The following is a 19,873-nucleotide window of genomic DNA, read 5'->3' as shown; positions in this document are numbered from 1 at the left end:
AAGTCCTTATTAAAAGAAAAATCCTGCAACGATAAAATTGGTTTTTAGGATTGTAAATCAATTATATTGGTTATTTCGTAAAAGTTTCTGTTAAATATGAAAAGCGATAAAAACATCATTAATTTTTATTGAATTATTTTAGCTTTATTAATTTGAGAGTATTTTTACCGTTTTTGTCCTTATTAAAAGAAAAATCCTGCAACGAACTGAGTGAAGTCACCAACTAGGAAATTAAACTGCAATAAAATCACAATTAAAATAAAAAGAAAAGAGAAGGCAGAGAAGAAGCAAAAGCAAAAACCCAAACCGGAGCTCCGAAGAGCCAAAAAACCAAAACCACCAAATCGCGAAATCGGAAAAAAATGGCGGAATCCTCCAGCAGCGGGCTGACGTTCAAGCTCCACCCACTGGTGATCGTCAACATCTCCGACCACTACTCTAGGGTTAAGTCCCAGATGCAGCCGCCCGTCACCAACACTTCGACACCACCACCGCCCAACAACGGCGCCGACGGAGCAGTAGAAGCAGCCTCCTCTTCTTCCTTCTCCGACTCCGCCTCGTGTCCGCGGGTCTTCGGCTGCGTTATCGGGGTTCAGAGGGGCCGCACGGTCGAGATCTTCAACAGCTTCGAGCTCCTCTACGATCCTGCTACTCACTCCCTCGACCGCGCCTTCCTCGAGAAGAAGCAAGAGCTCTGTTGCGTTCTCGCTTCTCATAGCCTTTATTTTTTATTATTTTATTATTTTATTTTTGTGGTTTTAATCAGTGGCAGTATTTTGCTTTTGCAGATAAGAAGGTGTTCCCGCACTTTTACATACTGGGGTGGTACTCTACTGGAACAGATGCTCAGGAATCTGACATGAACATCCACAAAGCTGTAATTTTTCTGCTCTTTTCTCATTATTCGAACCCGTAGATACTTGCATTATGTGATACTGTACTGTTAGGGACCGAATCATGTCCACTACGAAATATCAATGATTCTCGAATTCGAGAGTCTAGTTTTTTGGCATGATGTTTATATTGCATTTGGTTTTTCGTTTTCCCATGATAAGAATTTGTGTTTCTATTGTCGCAGCTGATGGATATCAATGAAAGCCCTGTTTATGTCCTTCTCAACCCCTTGATCAATGCTGCTCAAAAGGATCTCCCAATCACTATTTACGAAAGTGGTACGTTAGCTGCATTGTTATCTTGTTGTTGTTGTGTATGTGAGCTTTTGTGGGCATTTCCAGTTAATTGTAAACCTATGCATTTCTGATTTTGTGAATTTGTATGCTATTTGGTATCATATCTACGGCTGAAGCATGAATTTGTATTTTTTATCACGGCAGCATGTGCATGTAGTGCTTTCTCTTTCTTGTATATACCATGATTGCTTATTTTAGTTTGCGCTGGTTGGTGGTTGCTTGAGATATTGTATTGGAATTCGGCCACGTTTGGTGTTTCTTAGGAAGCCATCCTTGAGACTGTGGCAAACAAACTAAAAGTGCCCCAGTGCCGGTTCCAGTTCTTTCAATACTCTGTCGAACATAAGGCTGTCTAAAATTTAGTAGGAGGTTGTTTAAGCTTCTTAACAACCCCACATTGTTGTTGTTTTACCACAGCGTTATCTATTGTTTGCTGCCATTTTCTTAGTTTTAGTTGAGATTGTAGTGTTTCTTTTTTCTTTGCCTTATACTGTACAATTAATAGTTCCTGCAACTCTTATTTGTCTCATGAAATCATGGTCCCTAGTGAAATCTATTGTGCAATGACTTTTAGGGTTGCAATATTTGTAATTGGATTGGCTTGCAAATTATTTCTATTGGCCAGAGTCTAATGGAAAACTTGTGGGATTTGGACAGTTTTCTTGGTTCCTATTAGAATTGCCGTTTATCATTTAGCTGTTTAAACTTTGTCGTCTTATGAGTGTTAACTTTACAACTGTAGAGATGCATGTCATTGATGGGATTCCACAGCTAATCTTTGTCAGCTCAAGCTATACCATTGAGGTTAGGCTTATTCATTATTTTCTACTTTAAAGTTATTTATTATTATCAACCAGGGTTTACTGAGACGATTTTGTTCTTATTTTGTGTGTGCGTGTGTGTGTGTTTCAAAGACGGTGGAAGCTGAGCGCATTTCAGTTGATCATGTTGCCCATCTTAAACCATCTGATGGAGGTTCAGCAGCAACTCAATGTGAGTCCTCAGTTGATAATGTTACTTATCTCACACCGGTTCTTCCCCACAAAAGATAACCGGACGTACTCATCTAGTTCTGATACAAACTAATACAACCTGGGTTGTGTGCAGTGGCTGCTCATCTTACAGGAATCCACAGTGCTATCAAGATGCTAAATAGCAGAATTAGAGTGCTTCATCACTATCTTCTTGCTATGCAGAAAGGTACGCACATACTTTTAGTATAAGTACAAGTACTTGCTATTGTGTTGGCTCTTTGTGTATGCATACTGCTGGGAGCCATGTTTTAGAAAGGTCCAGAACTGATAATAATTGCTCTTGTTTCTCTACTTGCAGGTGATATACCTTGTGAAAATTCACTGCTAAGACAAGTATCAAGTCTTTTGAGAAGGTTGCCTGCCATAGAATCAGGGAAATTTCAAGATGATTTCTTGATGGTGAGGGTTCCTCGTTTCAATTCTGAATTCACTAGTAGAGGCATTTGTTATGCACTTAATTGTACTATTAGAGAAATAAACATTAATTTATATGGGAAGATGTCATAATAATTTTGGATGGTGCTGGGAAAATGGTAGAAGATTTGGTCCTTCCCTTCCCAGTTATATATGTTTCATCAGAATAAACTTGTTATATTATTGGTAAGAGCTGTATTCGGTAGAGCTCATTACTTATGTTTCATGGTTCAAAAAAGCTCTTACTTTAAGCTTCATAGTTCCAATTATCAACATTATCTTGTCGTTTATTTGGATTGGAAGATTTTGTGATCCATAACTGTAAGTAAGGCCTCTTTGTCGAGATTTTTTCCTCTCTTTTCACATAATGTATAATTGTGGATAGTGGCTGCTGATTAAGCTGACATTTTTATCCCGTGAATCACTCTTGTTGCTGACCTCTTTTTTTATTTTTGGTAGGAATACAATGACACTTTGTTGATTACATATTTGGCTGTGCTGACCAACTGCTCAAGGTATGAGATGTGGCATATCTTGCACTAATATGTTTTCCCTTGCATGTGATTCTTATGAACTACTGAATTAAACTTTTCGATGTCCATTGTTTTATTACAAAGGAAGTTGTTGCAGCAAAAAGATAAACGATAGAATGTAAACATAAACTTTTCCACGTCAATGACTTTGATGTGAAGATCAAATGGGGGCTCAGTGAGAGCAGCTTAGGCACATGGGTTTGATACCCATGTATTTCTGTTTGAAACCCGAGGCTACCTATCTAGAAATTGCTAGTATTTCCTGCCCTGAATGATTGTAGGGTTTGGAGGTGGGGGTGGGGATGATTTTACAATCTTTTTCAGTTGATATGTAACTCCGCCTATGTACTTACATTGCCGGTCCCAAGCCCGGATAAAGGAGGAGGGGGAGGGCGTCAGGTAGTCGACAGCCGGCACTCCATGATCACGTCGAATCCTTATGAAAATGAATTCAGAACAAAATTGTGCTAAAGCTAGGGCGTCACCCGTAAGTGGCGCGCTGTGTGGCCCGAGCACAGTGATAAGTGAGCAAGGGTCGTTGTATCTCCATCGGCACCCGGATGCAGTGTTAAATGAGCAAGGGGGCCATAGAAACTTCTTTTCGAACGACTCCACTCAAAGTTGTTTGGGAGCATATGCTCCTATCAACTTTACACGGGACACACAAAAGAAGTATTTTGATCCTATTAGACGGGGGAGGGTGAAGAAGCTAGGACAGAAGGGTAGAGTTCAAGAGAGCAAAATGCGTTTAGGAACGTGGAATATAGGAACCTTAACGGGAAAATCTATGGAAGTAGTGGAAGTTATGGTGAGGAGAAAGATAAATATTATGTGCCTACAAGAAACTAAGTGGGTTGGTAGTAAGGCAAAGGATCTAGAAAACTCAGGGTTTAAACTTTGGTATTCGGGCACAAATAGAACGAGAAACGGTGTTGGCATCATCGTGGACAAGACCTTGACACAAGATGTTGTAGATGTCAAGAGGGTAGGAGATAGAATCATGGCAATCAAGATTGTAATAGGACAAGAACTTATCAATGTGATTAGTGCGTACGCACCTCAAGTAGGGTTGGATACGAGTTCGAAGGAGAAATTTTGGGAAGACCTTGGAGACTTGGTGCAAGGAATTGCTCAGACGGAGAAGTTATTTATAGGAGGAGATTTAAATGGACACGTGGGCAAGGAGACAGGCAACTATGGAGGTTTTCATGGTGGCCATGGTTTTGGGGAGAGAAACGAGGATGGGGAAGCTATCTTGGATTTTGCAATGGCATATGATCTTTTCTTAGCCAACACCTTCTTTAAGAAGAGAGAAGAACATGTGATCACCTACAAGAGTGGGTCGTCAAAAACACAAATAGATTTTCTTCTAATGAGGAAAGGGGATCGTATAACTTGTAAGGATTGCAAAGTTATACCAGGAGAGAGCGTGACTAATCAACATCGCTTGTTGGTGATGGATGTATATATCAAAAGAGTGAGACAAAAGAACAAGACTTGGAAGTGTCCAAGGACTAGATGGTGGAATCTAAAAGAAGAAAAACAAGCCATTTTCAAAGAGAAAGTAATCACCCAGTGTGTGTGGGATAGAGATGGGGAAGCTAGCCAAATGTGGGATTCCATGGCTAGTTGTATCCGAAAAGTAGCAAAAGAGGTATTAGGAGAGTCCAAGGGCTTTGCCCCACACCAAAAGGAATCTTGGTGGTGGAATGAGGAGGTACAAACAAAGGTGAAGGCTAAGAAGGAATGTTGTAAAGCCTTATACAAGGATATGACTGATGAAAATGGTGAAAGGTATAGAAAAGCGAAGCAAGAGGCAAAGAAAGCTGTGAGAGAAGCTAAGTTAGCGGCTTACGACGATATGTATAAACGACTAGATACTAAAGAAGGAGAGTTGGATATCTATAAACTAGCTAGAGCAAGGGAAAAGAAGACAAAGGACCTAAACCAAGTGAGGTGCATCAAGGATAAGGATGGAAAGGTTCTTGCTACAGAGAACGCAGTTAAAGACAGATGGAGAGGTTATTTTTATAATCTTTTCAATGAAGGACATGAAAGGAATGCTTCTTTAGGGGAGTTGAGTAACTCAGAAGAGTGTAGAAACTACTCTTTTTATCGTCGAATCCGGAAGGAAGAAGTGGTTGTAGCTTTGAAGAAGATGAAGCATAGAAAAGCAATAGGCCCAGACGATATACCAATCGAAGTGTGGAAAGTTTTGGGAGAGACGGGTATAACATGGCTCACTGACCTTTTCAATAGGATTTTGAAAACGAAGAAGATGCCAAATGAGTGGCGAACGAGCACTTTGGTGCCTATCTACAAGAATAAGGGCGACGTACAAAATTGCATGAACTATAGGGGTATTAAGTTAATGAGTCATACAATGAAGCTCTGGGAGAGAGTCATTGAGCATAGATTGAGGCAAGAGACACGGGTTTCGGACAACCAATTCGGGTTCATGCCAGGACGCTCAACCATGGAGGCAATCTATCTCTTACGAAGATTGATGGAAAGATATAGAGATGGGAAAAAGGATTTACACATGATCTTTATAGATTTGGAGAAAGCGTATGATAGGGTCCCAAGAGACATTCTTTGGAGGATTTTAGAGAAGAAAGGAGTACGAGTAGCATATATCCAAGCTATAAAGGATATGTATGAAGGAGCAAAGACTGCCGTAAGAACTCATGAAGGACAAACTGAAAGCTTTCCCATAACTGTAGGATTACATCAAGGCTCATCCTTAAGTCCTTATCTTTTTGCGTTGGTAATGGATGAGTTAACAGGACATATTCAAGATGATATTCCTTGGTGTATGCTTTTCGCAGACGATATAGTGTTGATAGATGAAACTCAGGAAGGGGTAAATGCAAAGCTTAACCTTTGGAGAGAAGAGTTGGAATCTAAAGATCTTCGCCTAAGCCGATCAAAGACAGAATATATGGAGTGCAAGTTCAGTGCAAATGGAGGTCAAAACGAGTTAGGGGCGAGGATCGAAGATCAAGAAATATCAAAGAGCGACCGTTTTCGTTACCTAGGATCTATCTTGCAAAAGAACGGAGAATTAGATGGAAATCTCAACCATAGAATACAAGCTGGATGGATGAAGTGGAAGAGTGCATCCGGCGTGTTGTGTGACCGCCGTATGCCACTAAAGCTCAAGGGAAAATTTTATAGGACGGCAATAAGGCCGGCGATGCTGTATGGCACAGAATGTTGGGCGGTGAAGCATCAACACGTACACAAAATGGGTGTAGCGGAGATGAGGATGCTTCGTTGGATGTGTGGGCACACGAGAAAGGATAAGATTAGGAATGAGGATATCCGGGGTAAAGTAGGAGTAGCTGAAATTGAAGGAAAGATGAGAGAAAATCGGTTACGGTGGTTTGGACATGTGCAAAGAAGGCCTACTGACGCTCCGATTAGAAGATGCGACTATGGGACAGAGGTTCAGGGCCGAAGGGGTAGAGGAAGACCTAGGAAAACTTTGGAAGAGACTCTAAGAAAAGACTTAGAGTACTTGGATCTAACGAAGGACATGACACAGGACCGAGCACAATGGCGTTCTAAGATCCATATAGCCGATCCCGCGCAGTGACTTGGATTTTCCAAGTCTCCAACCGAGAAGTTTTCCTCACTCAGGAAATTAAGGGAACACTACCTCAACCTACATGCTCCACTCACAAAGCTTCAACAAAAGAAAATTCAAAGAACTTAGCGAAGAAGGCTTTGGTGTATTTAACACAATACGTTGAAATGAAGGAAAGCTTATTTATTGATATCCCCGATAAGCTACAAATATGTACATATACATAAGTCAAAATAAACAAACAAGAGGGAGCCTTCACAAAGGTTGCTTAGGAGAAGTCTCAGCAGTCGGTAGAGCCCCAGAAAGAGAAGGCACCGGAGGGGGGTCATTCGGAGCCTCAGTACTGGACAGAACCCTAGAAGGAGGAGGCATCAGAGGTTGATCATTTGGAGCTTCATTACGCGGTACAGCCCCAGAAGACGAAGGCAATAAATGCCTTTGGAATAAACCCACAAATCTCTGATGATCAAGTAAAACCTGACCATCAGATTCCTTCATCTGGTCAAGCTTCCTCTTCATGTTTGTAGCATAGTCATGTGCGAGCCGGTGCAACTGTTTATTCTCATGCTTGAGCCCTCTAATCTCCTGTTTGAGACTCATCACTTCAGCCGCCAATGATTCAACTTGGCGGGTTCGAGCAAATAGGCGTTGGGCCATATTAGACACAGAACCTGCACACTGAACACTGAGAGCCAGAGAATCCTTAACAGCTAACTCATCAGACCGTTTGGAAAGTAGTCTGTTATCTTTGGGAGTGAGAAGGTTCCTGGCCACCACCGCAGCGGTCATATCATTCTTCATCACGGAATCCCCAACGGTAAGAGGACCAGTAGGGGAGACGAATGATGGACGCCATATGTTGTCAGGAGAAGGCGGGGCTGCCTCTTCAACAAGGTTCAAGTCAAAACGACGGTCGGAGGGGCCAGACATTTTCAAAGGTGTTGAAGAGAGAAGAGGTCGGACAAATCAAGATCTTAGAAGTGCAAGAATGGAGCTTCTACTGGTGGAGATTCAAGTGTGCTTTGGAACTTAATGCCAGCCCTTATAAAAATCTGCACTCGACGGAGCTTTAGAAATCGAAGAGGCGCCTGCTCAGAAATCGAAGAGGCGTTTGCTTTCTCAAAAGCAAGGCTGCTCAGATACCACGAGGGTCGATCTTAGAAATCGAAGAGGCGTTTGCTTTCTCAAAAGCTGGGCTGCACAAAGACCACGAAGGTCGATCTCAGAAATCGAAGAGGCGCTTGCTTTCTCAAAAGCTGGGCTGCTCAGAGACCACGAGGGCCGATCTCAGAAATCGAAGAGGCACCTACTTTTCCAGCCTTGTCAGCATCTGTCACACGCACACTCAGCTTTGCGGAAATTATGGGCATTCGGTCGAAGACTTCTGGTGAAGTAGAAAGCACATGAGTTTTACTGTTCAATCACCCACTTCCCACACGCAACAGTAGCTCATGGGTACCACAGATAACTTTGCCAAAGCTCTCTGCCAAAGTTGAACACGTGAAGCTTGCTGCTCCCACTACATCGCTCTAACCAAGAAGGGTAAAAGAATAGCAAAGAAACAACACTAACAAAGTTTAGACACATAAATTTTGAAGGTCTAGCTACCATATTATTACCCACAAGGGTAAAGGAACAGTACCACTGCTGGATAATTGGAAAGTCCCTGTGTGTCAACCTCTGTGCTTCATGGCAAGGTAGACTAGCAAACATGCCCAACCTTTAATCACATTCGAGAAAACACTCCCAACAAGATTGCTTGCTCCAAAATTGAAGAGGCACCGTCCTCCGAATCTCGAGAGCCAGACTCCCAACATGACTACTTTCTCAAAAATCGAAGAGGGTAAAGGAACAGTACCATTGCTGGATAATTGGAAAGTCCCTGTGTGTCAACCTCTGTGCTTCGTGGCAAGGTAGACTAGCAAACATGCCCAACCTTTACTCACATTCGAGAAAACACTCCCAACAAGATTGCTTGCTCCAAAATCGAAGAGGCACCGCCCTCCGAATCTCGAGAGCCAGACTCCCAACATGATTACTTTCTCAAAAATCGAAGAGACACCGCTCTCCGAATCTCGAGAGCCAGACCCCCAGCATGATTGCTTTCTCAAAAATCGAAGAGGCATCGTTCTCCGAATCTCGAGAGCCAGATCCCCGATAGGATTGCTTGTTCGAAAACCGAAGAGGCAACACTTTCCCAACTTCAAGAGCCGGATCTCCTTGGATAAAGCTGTCTGTAATCTTCACACACAACATCAGCTTTCCAGATACCACAAACCACTTTTTCAAAGTGCTCTGACAGCGTTAAAACATGTGAAGCTGACAGCTCCCACTACCGTGCTATGACCAAGTAGGGTAAAGGAATAACATTACTACTTGTTAAGGAGACTCCTATATATGTCGACCTCCATCCTCAACGGACATGCAGACCTGCAAAAATGCTCAACCCTTCCTCATATCTGAGAGGGCACTCCCAACGAAGCCTTTCGAAATATTCAGCTTTCTTTCCCCTCGATAATCCTTCTGCAAACAAGCTATACTAGAGCAAGAATATCTCATATCATCAGGGTTAAAAGCAAGAGTATCCCATATCATGCTTTTTCCCTGTCTTTTCCTTGGACCTTGTTCTTACCTGCAAGACAAGGAGAAAGAGAGCAATCAGTCAGTACTTGGAATCAAGCTTCCAGCCAGGAACTGACTGCCTGGAACCTCTTACCTGATTACTTACCTGACATTGCTCTCGAGTACTCATCTTCAACATCTTATGCTTCCAGGGAAGATACCGCATCTGCCTGAGGAACAGATAGGGCAAGGGAGAAGGATACAAGGAAGCATGTGGAGACAAGCGTAACAGCACACGTGCCGATACATCCATTACTCTGTCAAAGCAAAAGTATCCCATATCAGCAGGGTCGAACGTACTCTAGATTTGATGGACTTGTTTTGACCCTCAAATTCTTCAGTCGGCCTTATACTCTGGAGGAAACCAGAAAACCCTCCAGCTCAGTTCAAGAATAAGCCTGTGGAAAGTTACTTCTTCAAAAGCAAAAGTATCTCATATCATCTCTTCTCATTTTCTTCTCTTTATCCTTCATGCTGCCTGCAAGATAGGGAGACTGTGAACAATCAGCTGGAGCTATGATTGCTTACCTTGTCTGTCACCTCTTTCAGCAGATCCCCTAGCTGGGCGACTTGGGGGACTCCTACTACATGGTTTGTATCGCGCTTGACCAAGCCTGAAACTACAAGTAAGCTTCAAGTGAAATTGATACATTACCTTGTGCATCTCCACCAGTTAAAGATACCACCCCAGGATGGAGGAAGAGTACTTCCAGAGAAGATGCTCCATCTACCTATGAGACAGATAAGGCACGTCAAGACAATACCACACTCCGATACTTAGAAGTTTCGTGATTACGAGATCATTCTCCCACAATATTTCCTAATGTCTTTTGTACTAAATCATTCACTTGTACTCACTAAAGGAGAGCTTGAACCTATGTACTTGTGTAAACCCTTCACAATTAATGAGAACTCCTCTATTCCGTGGACGTAGCCAATCTGGGTGAACCACGTTCATCTTGTGTTCGCTTTCCTATCTCTATCCATTTATATACTTATCCATACTAATGACCGGAGCAATCTAGCGAAGATCACAAAAAGCGACCGTTTTCGCTACCTAAGATCTATCGTGCAAGAGAACGGAGAATTAGATGAAGATCTCAACCATAGAATACAAGCTGGATGGATGAAGTGTAAGAGTGCATCCGGCGTGTTGTGTGACCGTCATAGGTCACTGAAGCTCAAGGGAAAATTTTATAGGACGGCAATAAGGCCAGCGATGTTGTATGGCACAGTTTGTTGGGCGGTGAAGCATCAACACGTACAAAAAATGGGTGTGGCGGAGATGAGGATGCTTCGTGGGATGTGTGGGCATACGAGAAAGGATAAGATTGGGAATGAGGATATCCGAGGTAAAGTAGGAGTAGCCGAAATTGAAGGAAAGATGAGAGAAAATCGGTTCCGGTGATTTGGACATGTGCAAAGAAGGCCTACTGACGCTCCGGTTCGAAGATGTCACTACTGGACAGAGGTTCAGGGCCGAAGGGGTAGAGGAAGACCTAGAAAAACTTTGGAAGAGACTCTAAGAAAAGACTTAGAGTACTTGGATCTAACGGAAGACATGACACAAAACCAAGCGCAATGGCGTTCTAGGATTCATATAGCCGACCCCACTTAGTGGGAAAAGGCTTTGTTGTTGTTGTTTCAGTTGATATGTGGTAACGAATTTTGTTCCTACGCCTAGAATAAAGTTGTTTATAATACAGATGTTGTCATAAGTTGAATTTACGAATTACATTCACAATTAGGATCATAATCCAAACCTCTGTGTGATACTAAAGCAATTACCAAGTTTGCATAGCTCTGTACTCTGCAGCGTGCGTATATTTTTGTTGGGGTAAAACAGTAGAGTAGTTGAATGTGGCATTGTATCAAAAATTCAATGATACTAAAGCAGTACGTAGCTGAATATGACAATTGTATTCTCATTTCCTTATCGTTTATTTCTTTTTTTTTTTCTCAGTACAACGAATGAGCTAGTCGACAAGTTCAACACCGCATATGATAGGCACAGTCGAAGAGGTGGACGGACTGCTTATTTCTGAAAGTTTCTTTGACAACTTTTTGGGTGCAGCTGGTTTAGTTTGACTGCATAGAGGCGTAGAAATTGAAATCTTAATGAGACCTAGACCATTCGGAATGAAATATAAATTTCAGTCTCCCCAAGTGTCAATGCCCATTATTCTTTCGTTTTAGGTTGTAGCTTTTAAAAAGTAACATATGAGCCGTTTGATAATCATTTTGTTTTTGTTATTTATTATTATTTTCCGCTATAGATTGATGCAAATCATTTATATTTCAATTCATTGTTTATTGAAATACAAAAATTATTTTCCGCTCAGTTTCACGGCCATTATGATTGGCTGAAAAATTATTAAAAAGGGCCCTTCATTTTTTTGAAAGTTCAAATATGATATCAAAGGATAAAAAACATCACATCGAATGAGACCAGTTCCGCAGAGAAGTGAACACCGCAAGCAACAATTCAGAAAAACTAATCACCGTACAAATTCTCCACCGGAGAAGAGAAGAACTAATTAACAAAGGCTCAAGTGGCACAAACGAATGTCAATCGAACAACCCAAACGAAAGGCGTAATCCCATGTAGGAATTAGGAGCTCGCTCTTCGATCAAGAAAAGACATTCAGATTCTGCAACAAGGTTACTTGGCTCTAAGGAGATGAACTTGCTTGCTGACAAAGGCACGAATGCCAATCGAACAAACAGCCACCCGAACGAAAGGCGTAATTCCATGTAGGAAGTCGATCTTCACTCGAGAAAGACATTCAGATTCTGTAACAAGGTTAATTAGGCTCTAAGGAAATGAGCCTGCTTGCTAACAGAGGCACGAATGTCAATCGATCAAACAGCCACCCAAAAGAAAGACATTCAGATTCTGTACCATGGTTAATTAGGCTCTAAGGAAATGAGCTTGCTTGCTAACAAAGGCATGAATGCCAGTCGAACAAACAGCCACTCAAACGAAAGGCATAATTCCATGTAGGAAGTCGATCTTCACTCAAGATAGGCATTCAGATTCTGCAACATGGTTAATTATGCTCTAAGGAAATGAGCTTTCTTGCTAACAGAGGCACGAATGCCAATTGAACAAACAGCCACCCAAACGAAAGGCATAAATCCATGTAGGAAGTCGATCTTTACACAAGAAAGACATTCAGATTCTGTACATGGTTAATTATGCTCTAAGGAAATGAGCCTGCTTGCTGACAGTAGCAATAATAAATTCACTCATAAAAGTTGCTGTTATTCCTTTCTCTCCGCGGAGAGTAAATCGCAGAAGAGGGAGACGTGTATAGAGGGAAAAGAGAAGTGCTTTTTGTTTTGTTTCTTTCACATAAAAGTTGCCTCTTTCTTTCACATTCGTCCTTTTTTTTTCTTTGGTACCATATTCCCATCTTCGTTTTGGTAACTAACGCAAAGAATCTTGCTTTACAGAAAGCAAACAGGAAGACCTACGCGGTATATATATATCCATTGTCTATATAAACTAGGTAGAAGAAAAGCAATGGCACACAACCACATCCTGCATTTCTTTAATTCCTATACACTTTCCTTTTTCCAACTATTCTCTTTTTCCTCTGTCAACCAATTTCTAAGTTCCTTACCCTAAAAATGGCCGATGCCCTTATCTCCACACTACTAGAAAAGTTAGCCTCAATGGCTTATGAATACGTAGCCGAAGAGGTGAAACTTGTTTTGAACGTTGAGAAAGAAGTTAAAGAATTTGCTCGCAATCTAAAAGCAATTCGGGCTGTGCTTGAGGATGCAGAGCAAAGGCAAGTGAAAGAGGCCAACGTGAGAGACTGGTTGGATAATCTCAAGGAAATATCCTTCGACATGGTAGATGTGCTGGATGACTGGAAGAGTGAGATTTTGAGGCAACAAGTGGAGAAGCAAGAAAGGGAAGGCACAAGTGTTGTTGTTCCTAAGAAAAAGGTATGTTTCCCTATTGTCCCCTGTTGCTTTTGTTGTGGTCATGTTGGGCGGGTAATTCCTCGTCATAAAATCGCTCAAGAGATTAAGGATCTGAATGAGAGGTTAACTACGATCTATAAGCAAAGAAAAATCTATAATTTTCAACTTATAGATAAGGGCATTCAAAAACCTCAAACCTCGTCTTTTGTCGATGTATCTGGGATATTTGGCCGAGAAACAGAAAAGGATAGTTTGGTAAGGAAGTTAGTGAGTGACGAAGAAGGGAGGGGGCTCCTCATCATTCCTATTGTAGGGATGGGAGGAATGGGGAAGACAACTTTAGCCCAACTAGCCTATAATGATGCCAACGTCGATGCCCATTTTCAGAAAAAAAAATGGATTTGTGTGTCAGACCCTTTTGACGTCATGAAGATTGCAAAAGCCATTAGCGATGAGTTCACAAGTTCAAATGAGTTGGATGATGTCTTACAATGTATGTCTAGATCGATTAAGGGAAAAAAGCTTCTCCTAGTATTGGATGATGTGTGGAATGAAGATAGTAGCCAGTGGAACCAATTAAAGGTACCACTGATGCAAAATAGTGCTGAAGGTAGTAGAATATTGGTCACCACAAGAAAAGAAAAGGTTGCTAGTATGATGAGATCAACCACCTTCACGATAAATCTTGGAGGGTTGAGTGAACAACATTGTTTGTCAATCTTCAATCACATGGCATTTTCTAATAGGGAAGCAGATGAGTATGGGGTGTTTGGAGATATTAGTAGGGAAATTGTAAAGAAGTGTAAGGGCTTGCCTCTTGTTGCAAAGACTTTGGGTAGTCTCATGCGTGACAAGAGAACAATGAAGGAATGGAAAGATGTTTTGAATAGTAAGATATGGGATTGGAAAGAAGGGGAGGAAGAAGTTTTCCAACCACTGCTTCTAAGTTATTATGATTTGATCCCTGTAGATAGATGTTGCCTTTTATATTGTGGAATTTTCCCCAAAGATTACGAGTTAGAGAGGGATATATTGATAAATCTTTGGATGGCACAAGATTATCTTGATTCGGAAGAGAATAAAGATAAGGGTATAATTGGCAACATTGTTTTTGATAACTTAGTTGCACGGTCGTTTTTCCAAGATTTTAAGAAAGATGTTAGTGGTAAGATTATAGGTTGTAAAATGCATGATATTGTACATGACTTTGTGCACTTTCTCACCAAGAAGGAATGTTTGATTACGGAGGCTAATCAAGGTGCTAATAGTGAGATAGAGGTATTGGTCAACAAGGTTCGCCATTTAACCTTAACATATGTTCTCGACAGTTCAAATTCACTTCCTACCTCATGTTACAATTGCAAAAAACTACGTACCCTCGCAGTTTTTTGCCCAAGACCATCACGCATAGACACAAGTTTAGTTTTGCGATTGAAATGTCTTAGGACATTAAATTTGATTGATAATTCCATTGAAGAACTTCCAGAGGAGATTAGTCAATTGGTACATTTGAGGCATCTTGATTTGTCTGGCAATTCTGGTTTGGAGAAATTACCAGACTCTATTTGTAGTTTATACAATTTGTATACCTTGGCCATTTGTTATTGCTATTCACTTTCAAAATTGCCTCGTAACATGAGCAAGTTGATTAATTTAAGGCATCTTTATGTGATGGAATCTGGTCTGGAGTACTTGCCAATTGGGATAGGGAGATTAACAAGTTTGCAAACATTAGATGAGTGTCGTGTGTTTTTTGGTCGCAATGACGAAGCATTCAAATTTGGGGATCTGAGAACCTTGAACAACCTTCGGGGCAGTCTCAACATAACATTTAGGGGGGATTTGAATGATGTAAGCGAGGTTGTGGAACTACCATTGGTTGACAACAAACAAATTTTTAATCTCCAAATTGATTGGGAGTTTGAACCCCCTATGACTCCAGAGAGTAGTCTTCAAATACTGAATGCCTTACAACCGCAAGAAGATTTGGAATCTTTAGTCATTAAAGGGATTGTGGCTCCCACCTGGCCGAAATGGTTGACGTGTTTAAACAGGTTGAGATTCCTTACTCTTAGTGATTGTGGAAATTGGGAAACTTTGCCTCCTCTTGGTAAATTGCCCTTCCTTGAAAGACTGAATCTATCGTTTATGGGGCGTATAGAAAAGGTTGGTGGTGAATTTTTGGGACTAGAAGATGACCAAGCAGCATTCAAATCATCCTCCGCAGTATTCCCAAAACTGAAAGACCTTGGCTTTTGTGGGTTGCCGAATTGGAAAGAGTGGGAAGGCGTGAACGGGTGGGCGAAAGAGGATTCTAAATTTCCTACAATCATGCCTTGTCTTTCTTCCTTGACTATTGGGTACTGTTCAACGCTAGAAACACTGCCAGATTTCCTCAGCAAAATACCACTTCAGAATCTTACCATCCAGAATTGTCGGAAACTTACCGATCGTTGCACAGAAGCGAGTGGAGAGGAGTGGCCTAAGATTTCTCACATCCAAAAAATCATCCGGTAATTGAGATCATCTATTTTATTTTATTTGATTTTTAGATATACCGACTGTGGCTTAACATCATCATTTTTTGGGTTTATTTAGCCTCTAAATCTTCAACTATTAATTACTAATGGTGGCTCGCAAAGACATATTCTGTGTGTAATCCTATTTGAAAAGGTACTGTTCTGTGCATATTTGCTTCCCACAACTAAATTCATGTAATCTGTTGTGCGTTGCTATATTAGACTAACATATTTTAGTAAAAATATTTGTTCATATCGTTTCAGGGAATCTCGTGATGAAGCTAAAAGGGTGATCATGTAGAGACCACTGAAGTATGCCTCCCGAGGTCTCGGGCTGTTGCACTGTATGAATTTTATTATTTGGATTCCATCGATTTCAGGGTTTCAATGTGAATGAATTCACAATAATGTCTTTTTTTATTATAGTTATGCTGGGGTGGAAGTGACATTGTTGTTTTAATTTAAAAAAGAGTTTCAGTGTGGATTTGTTACATCTTGTATATATTGGTTGTTTGAGGTTTGTTTGTTATGATTGCTGTCATGATCAATATCGGACTTTATGTCCCCTTTGATAGATTGTACTTCCCTTTTTTATTATAAATAAATCTACTATTGAGAATTTTAATGTGAATCTAACATTGTGGATGTTGAATGAGTTTTTCTTCATTATTGTTTAATTTCGTGATCGATAAATGTTAGTTTATATTCGTAGATTTGATCAAGTTTTTCCTTATAGTTTGGCTTCAATATTTAATACAAGTCTCATGTGAAACACGCCACAACTTCTCAAAGGATAAGAAAATGACACTTTTAGAGAGATAAAAATTGCTATTTCTCTTTGAGATGCTCTTATGAAACGAAAACCCAACAATATTTGAGTTTTTTAATAATATTAATAATTCGGAGTGATACAACTTGCTTGGATATATGTTTTGTTTATCAAAGTCCAGATTTCTTCCATTAAAGACTTAGAATCAAATGATTCGGATCATTAAAATTTGATCCAACAGCTATAATTATTATAATTTTTAAAAAATTTCCTATTTGTAATCGTTAACTCAAATTTCAACTGGCCAAATTACTAGAGCAGTAGCTTTTAATGGGCAGCAAAGTAATACTTGGGTACTGTCTAGTCCAACACCCACTTCTTTTATTAATCATGTGACCAAACATATCCCTTCGTCTTTTCTCCAACGAATCTGCGCATCTTCCAACCATGGCAGCCATGGCGGCCGATGTTCTTCTTCCTCCTCAATCCACACCAGAAGTACAATACAACCGCCACCCACTGTGTAAATATCTCTCTCTGTATTTTTCTTCTCTGTGAATTATTTAAATAATAATTTTAGAAAGACCTACCGGAAGATATGAAGAAATGATGAGTGTGTTTGTTGGGATTTGGATTGAGGGGATTACGGCAGAGAGAGAGCTTTGATGGCTGTTTCAGTTCCTCTTCTTGGTCCGTGACGTCTAAGTTATCAGATGAATTTATTTTAGGGAAATTTAACGAAATGTTTACATTTTTATATTAAAAAGTCAATTTTGATATTATTTACTTTACCTTTTATTTTATTTTTATCGTTAAAACTTAAAGTATTCAAATCATTTTCATTAGTTTTCCTTTTATTTTATAGCTTTTTAGCTTAGAATATTCTATGAAGTTGGTATAACGGTATAAGTCCTTATTTTCGTGTCGATAAAATTGGTTTCTAGGATTGTTGTAAATCAATTATATTGGTTATTTCATAAAAGTTTTTGTTAAATATGAATAACGATAAAAACATCGTTAATTTTTATTAAATCATTTTGACTTTATTAATTTGAGAGTTTTTGTCATTTTTGTTCTTATTAAAAGAAAATTTTCACAAAAATGATTGATAGTAAATAAACTCATAAACTAATTCTATTAATTTCAAATCTCAGACATCAAAATAAAAAGTTATATCGATCTCAAATATCACTTTAACTCAAAAGTCTTATTTTATTTGTTTGATCCGTCTTCCTCATGGGTCGTGTGACGTGGGAAAAGCGTTTTCAGGTGATGGGCTTTATTCAAATCGACTCGTCCTCTTTCACTCAGTACTAAGTCTAGTGGTATTTCTCTGAGGTCTACGAATTTGAATCACATTGTAGAAGAGAATCGAAATTAAGGTATCTAATCTACTTGCAGGTGATATACCTTGTGAAAATTCACTGCTAAGACAAGTATCAAGTCTTTTGAGAAGGTTGCCTGCCATAAAATCAGGGAAATTTCAAGATGATTTCTTGATGGTGAGGGTTCCTCGTTTCAATTGCGAATTCACTAGTAAAGGCATTTGTTATGCACTTAATTGTACTATTAGAGAAATAAACGTTAATTAAAAATGGGAAGATGGCATAATAATTTTGGATGGTGCTGGGAAAATGGTAGAAGATTTGGTCCTTCCCTTCCCAGTTATATATGTTTCATCAGAGTAAACTTGTTATATTATTCGTAAGAGCTGTATTCGGTAGAGCTCATTACTTATGCTTCATGGTTCCAATTATCAATTTTATCTTGTCGTTTATTTGGATTGGAAGATGTTGTGATCCATAACTGTAAGTAAGGCCTCTTTGTCGAGATTTTTTCCTCTCTTTTCACATAATGTATGATTGTGGATAGTGGCTGCTGATTAAGCTGACATCTTTATCCCGTGAATCACTATTGTTGCTGACCTCCTTTTTTATTTTTGGTAGGAATACAATGACACTTTGTTGATTACATATTTGGCTGTGCTGACCAACTGCTCAAGGTATGAGATGTGGCATATCTTGCACTAATATTGTTTCGCTTGCATGTGATTCTTATGAACTGAATTAAACTTTTCAATGTCCATTGTTTTATTACAAAGGAAGTCCTGTAAAAAAGTTGTTGCAGCAAAAAGATAAACAATAGAATGTAAGCATAAACTTTTCCACGTCAATGACTTTGATGTGAAGATCAAATGGGGCTCAGTGAGAGCAGCTTAGGCACATGGGTTTGATACCCATTTATTCTCCAGTTTGAAACCCGAGGCTACCTATCTAGAAATTGCTAGTAATTCCTGCCCTGAACGATTGTAGGGTTAGGGGGTGGGGGTGGGGGGGATTTTTCAATCTTTTTCAGTTGATGTGTGGTAACAAATTTTGTTCCTACGCCTAGAATAAAGTTGTTTATAATACGGGTGTTGTCGTAAGTTGAATTTAAGAATTACATTCACAATTAGGATCATAATCCAAACCTCTGTGTGATACTAATGCAATTACCAAGTTTGCGTAGCTCTGTACTCTGCAGCGTGCGTATATTTTTGTTTGGGTAAAGCAGTAGAGTAGTTGAATGTGGCATTGTATCCAATATTCAATGATACTAAAGCAGTACATAGCTGAATATGACAATTGTATTCTCATTTCGTTATCGTTTATTTCTTTTTTTATCAGTACAACGAATGAGCTAGTCGACAAGTTCAACACTGCATATGATAGGCACAGTCGAAGAGGTGGACGGACTGCTTATTTCTGAAAGTTTCTTTGACAACTTTTTGGTGCTGCTGGTTTCGTTTGACTGCATAGAGGCGTAGAAATTGAAATCTTAATGAGACCTAGACCATTCGGAATGAAATATAAATTTCAGTCTCCCCAAGTGTCAATGCCCATTATTGTTCCGTTTAAGGTTGTAGTTTTTAAAAGGTAATATATGAGCCGTTTGATAATCATTTTGTTTTTGTTATTTATTATAATTTTCTACTTTAGAATGATGGAAGTTGTGGGAGGACGGGAGGGAAGTGAAGGAGAATGTACTAAATAAAAACTCGAAAGTAAAAGCCACTCTAATTAAATTAGGGTTAGGATCGGGAAGCCTATTTTTTTGTCATACATTTCGACACACTTTCTTAGAGCCTATTTTATAATTTCTTTTTGCGATCCAAATAATTGATGTTACATAGTTATATTCTCAGCTTGTACCACGTTCATGACCGTAGGACATAGCTTGCACGTGTATGAGTATTTTTAGCTTATCCACATTGTGGACATGTTCTTC

General features: G+C 39.8%; 2 protein-coding genes across 10 annotated transcripts in view; both read left to right on the top strand.

Annotated features, from left to right (window-relative positions):
- Positions 1–235: 235 nt before the first annotated feature.
- The window catches only part of LOC126616653 (COP9 signalosome complex subunit 6a-like), a 38,388-nt gene continuing 18,750 nt past the window's right edge, over positions 236–19,873 (top strand). The window contains exons 1-9 of one of the 7 annotated variants that reach the window (XM_050284736.1): positions 236–696; positions 789–877; positions 1,079–1,172; positions 1,933–1,994; positions 2,105–2,183; positions 2,298–2,390; positions 18,008–18,108; positions 18,553–18,608; positions 19,273–19,789. In XM_050284736.1, coding sequence (XP_050140693.1) covers positions 363–696; positions 789–877; positions 1,079–1,172; positions 1,933–1,994; positions 2,105–2,183; positions 2,298–2,390; positions 18,008–18,108; positions 18,553–18,608; positions 19,273–19,354 — 990 coding nt within the window. In that variant the 5' untranslated portion in view covers positions 236–362 and the 3' untranslated portion in view covers positions 19,355–19,789. Of the gene's footprint in view, positions 697–788; positions 878–1,078; positions 1,173–1,932; positions 1,995–2,104; positions 2,184–2,297; positions 2,391–2,522; positions 2,624–3,097; positions 3,154–11,345; positions 11,724–18,007; positions 18,109–18,552; positions 18,609–19,272; positions 19,790–19,873 lie in introns of those variants that run through there. The other 6 variants (XM_050284734.1, XM_050284731.1, XM_050284730.1 and 3 more) reach the window with 6 other exon arrangements.
- Positions 12,397–16,468, top strand: LOC126616652 (putative disease resistance protein RGA3). Of its 3 annotated transcripts, none has more exons than XR_007621223.1 (3): positions 12,398–15,831; positions 15,917–15,991; positions 16,102–16,468. XR_007621223.1 is itself a non-coding variant. In XM_050284729.1 (2 exons), exons 1-2 carry the CDS (start codon positions 13,016–13,018, stop codon positions 16,136–16,138), a joined length of 2,853 nt encoding a protein of 950 aa, XP_050140686.1. In that variant the 5' UTR covers positions 12,397–13,015; the 3' UTR covers positions 16,139–16,468. The 3 variants fall into 3 exon arrangements, 1 of the variants encoding a protein (XP_050140686.1); XR_007621224.1 differs by having other exon boundaries at positions 16,075–16,468; XM_050284729.1 differs by lacking the exon at positions 15,917–15,991 and having other exon boundaries at positions 12,397–15,831.

The sequence above is a fragment of the Malus sylvestris genome, chromosome 3 (assembly GCF_916048215.2).
Source record: "Malus sylvestris chromosome 3, drMalSylv7.2, whole genome shotgun sequence".
In the NCBI taxonomy this organism is placed as follows: domain Eukaryota; kingdom Viridiplantae; phylum Streptophyta; class Magnoliopsida; order Rosales; family Rosaceae; genus Malus; species Malus sylvestris.
This window is presented reverse-complemented; position numbering and strand designations above follow the sequence as displayed.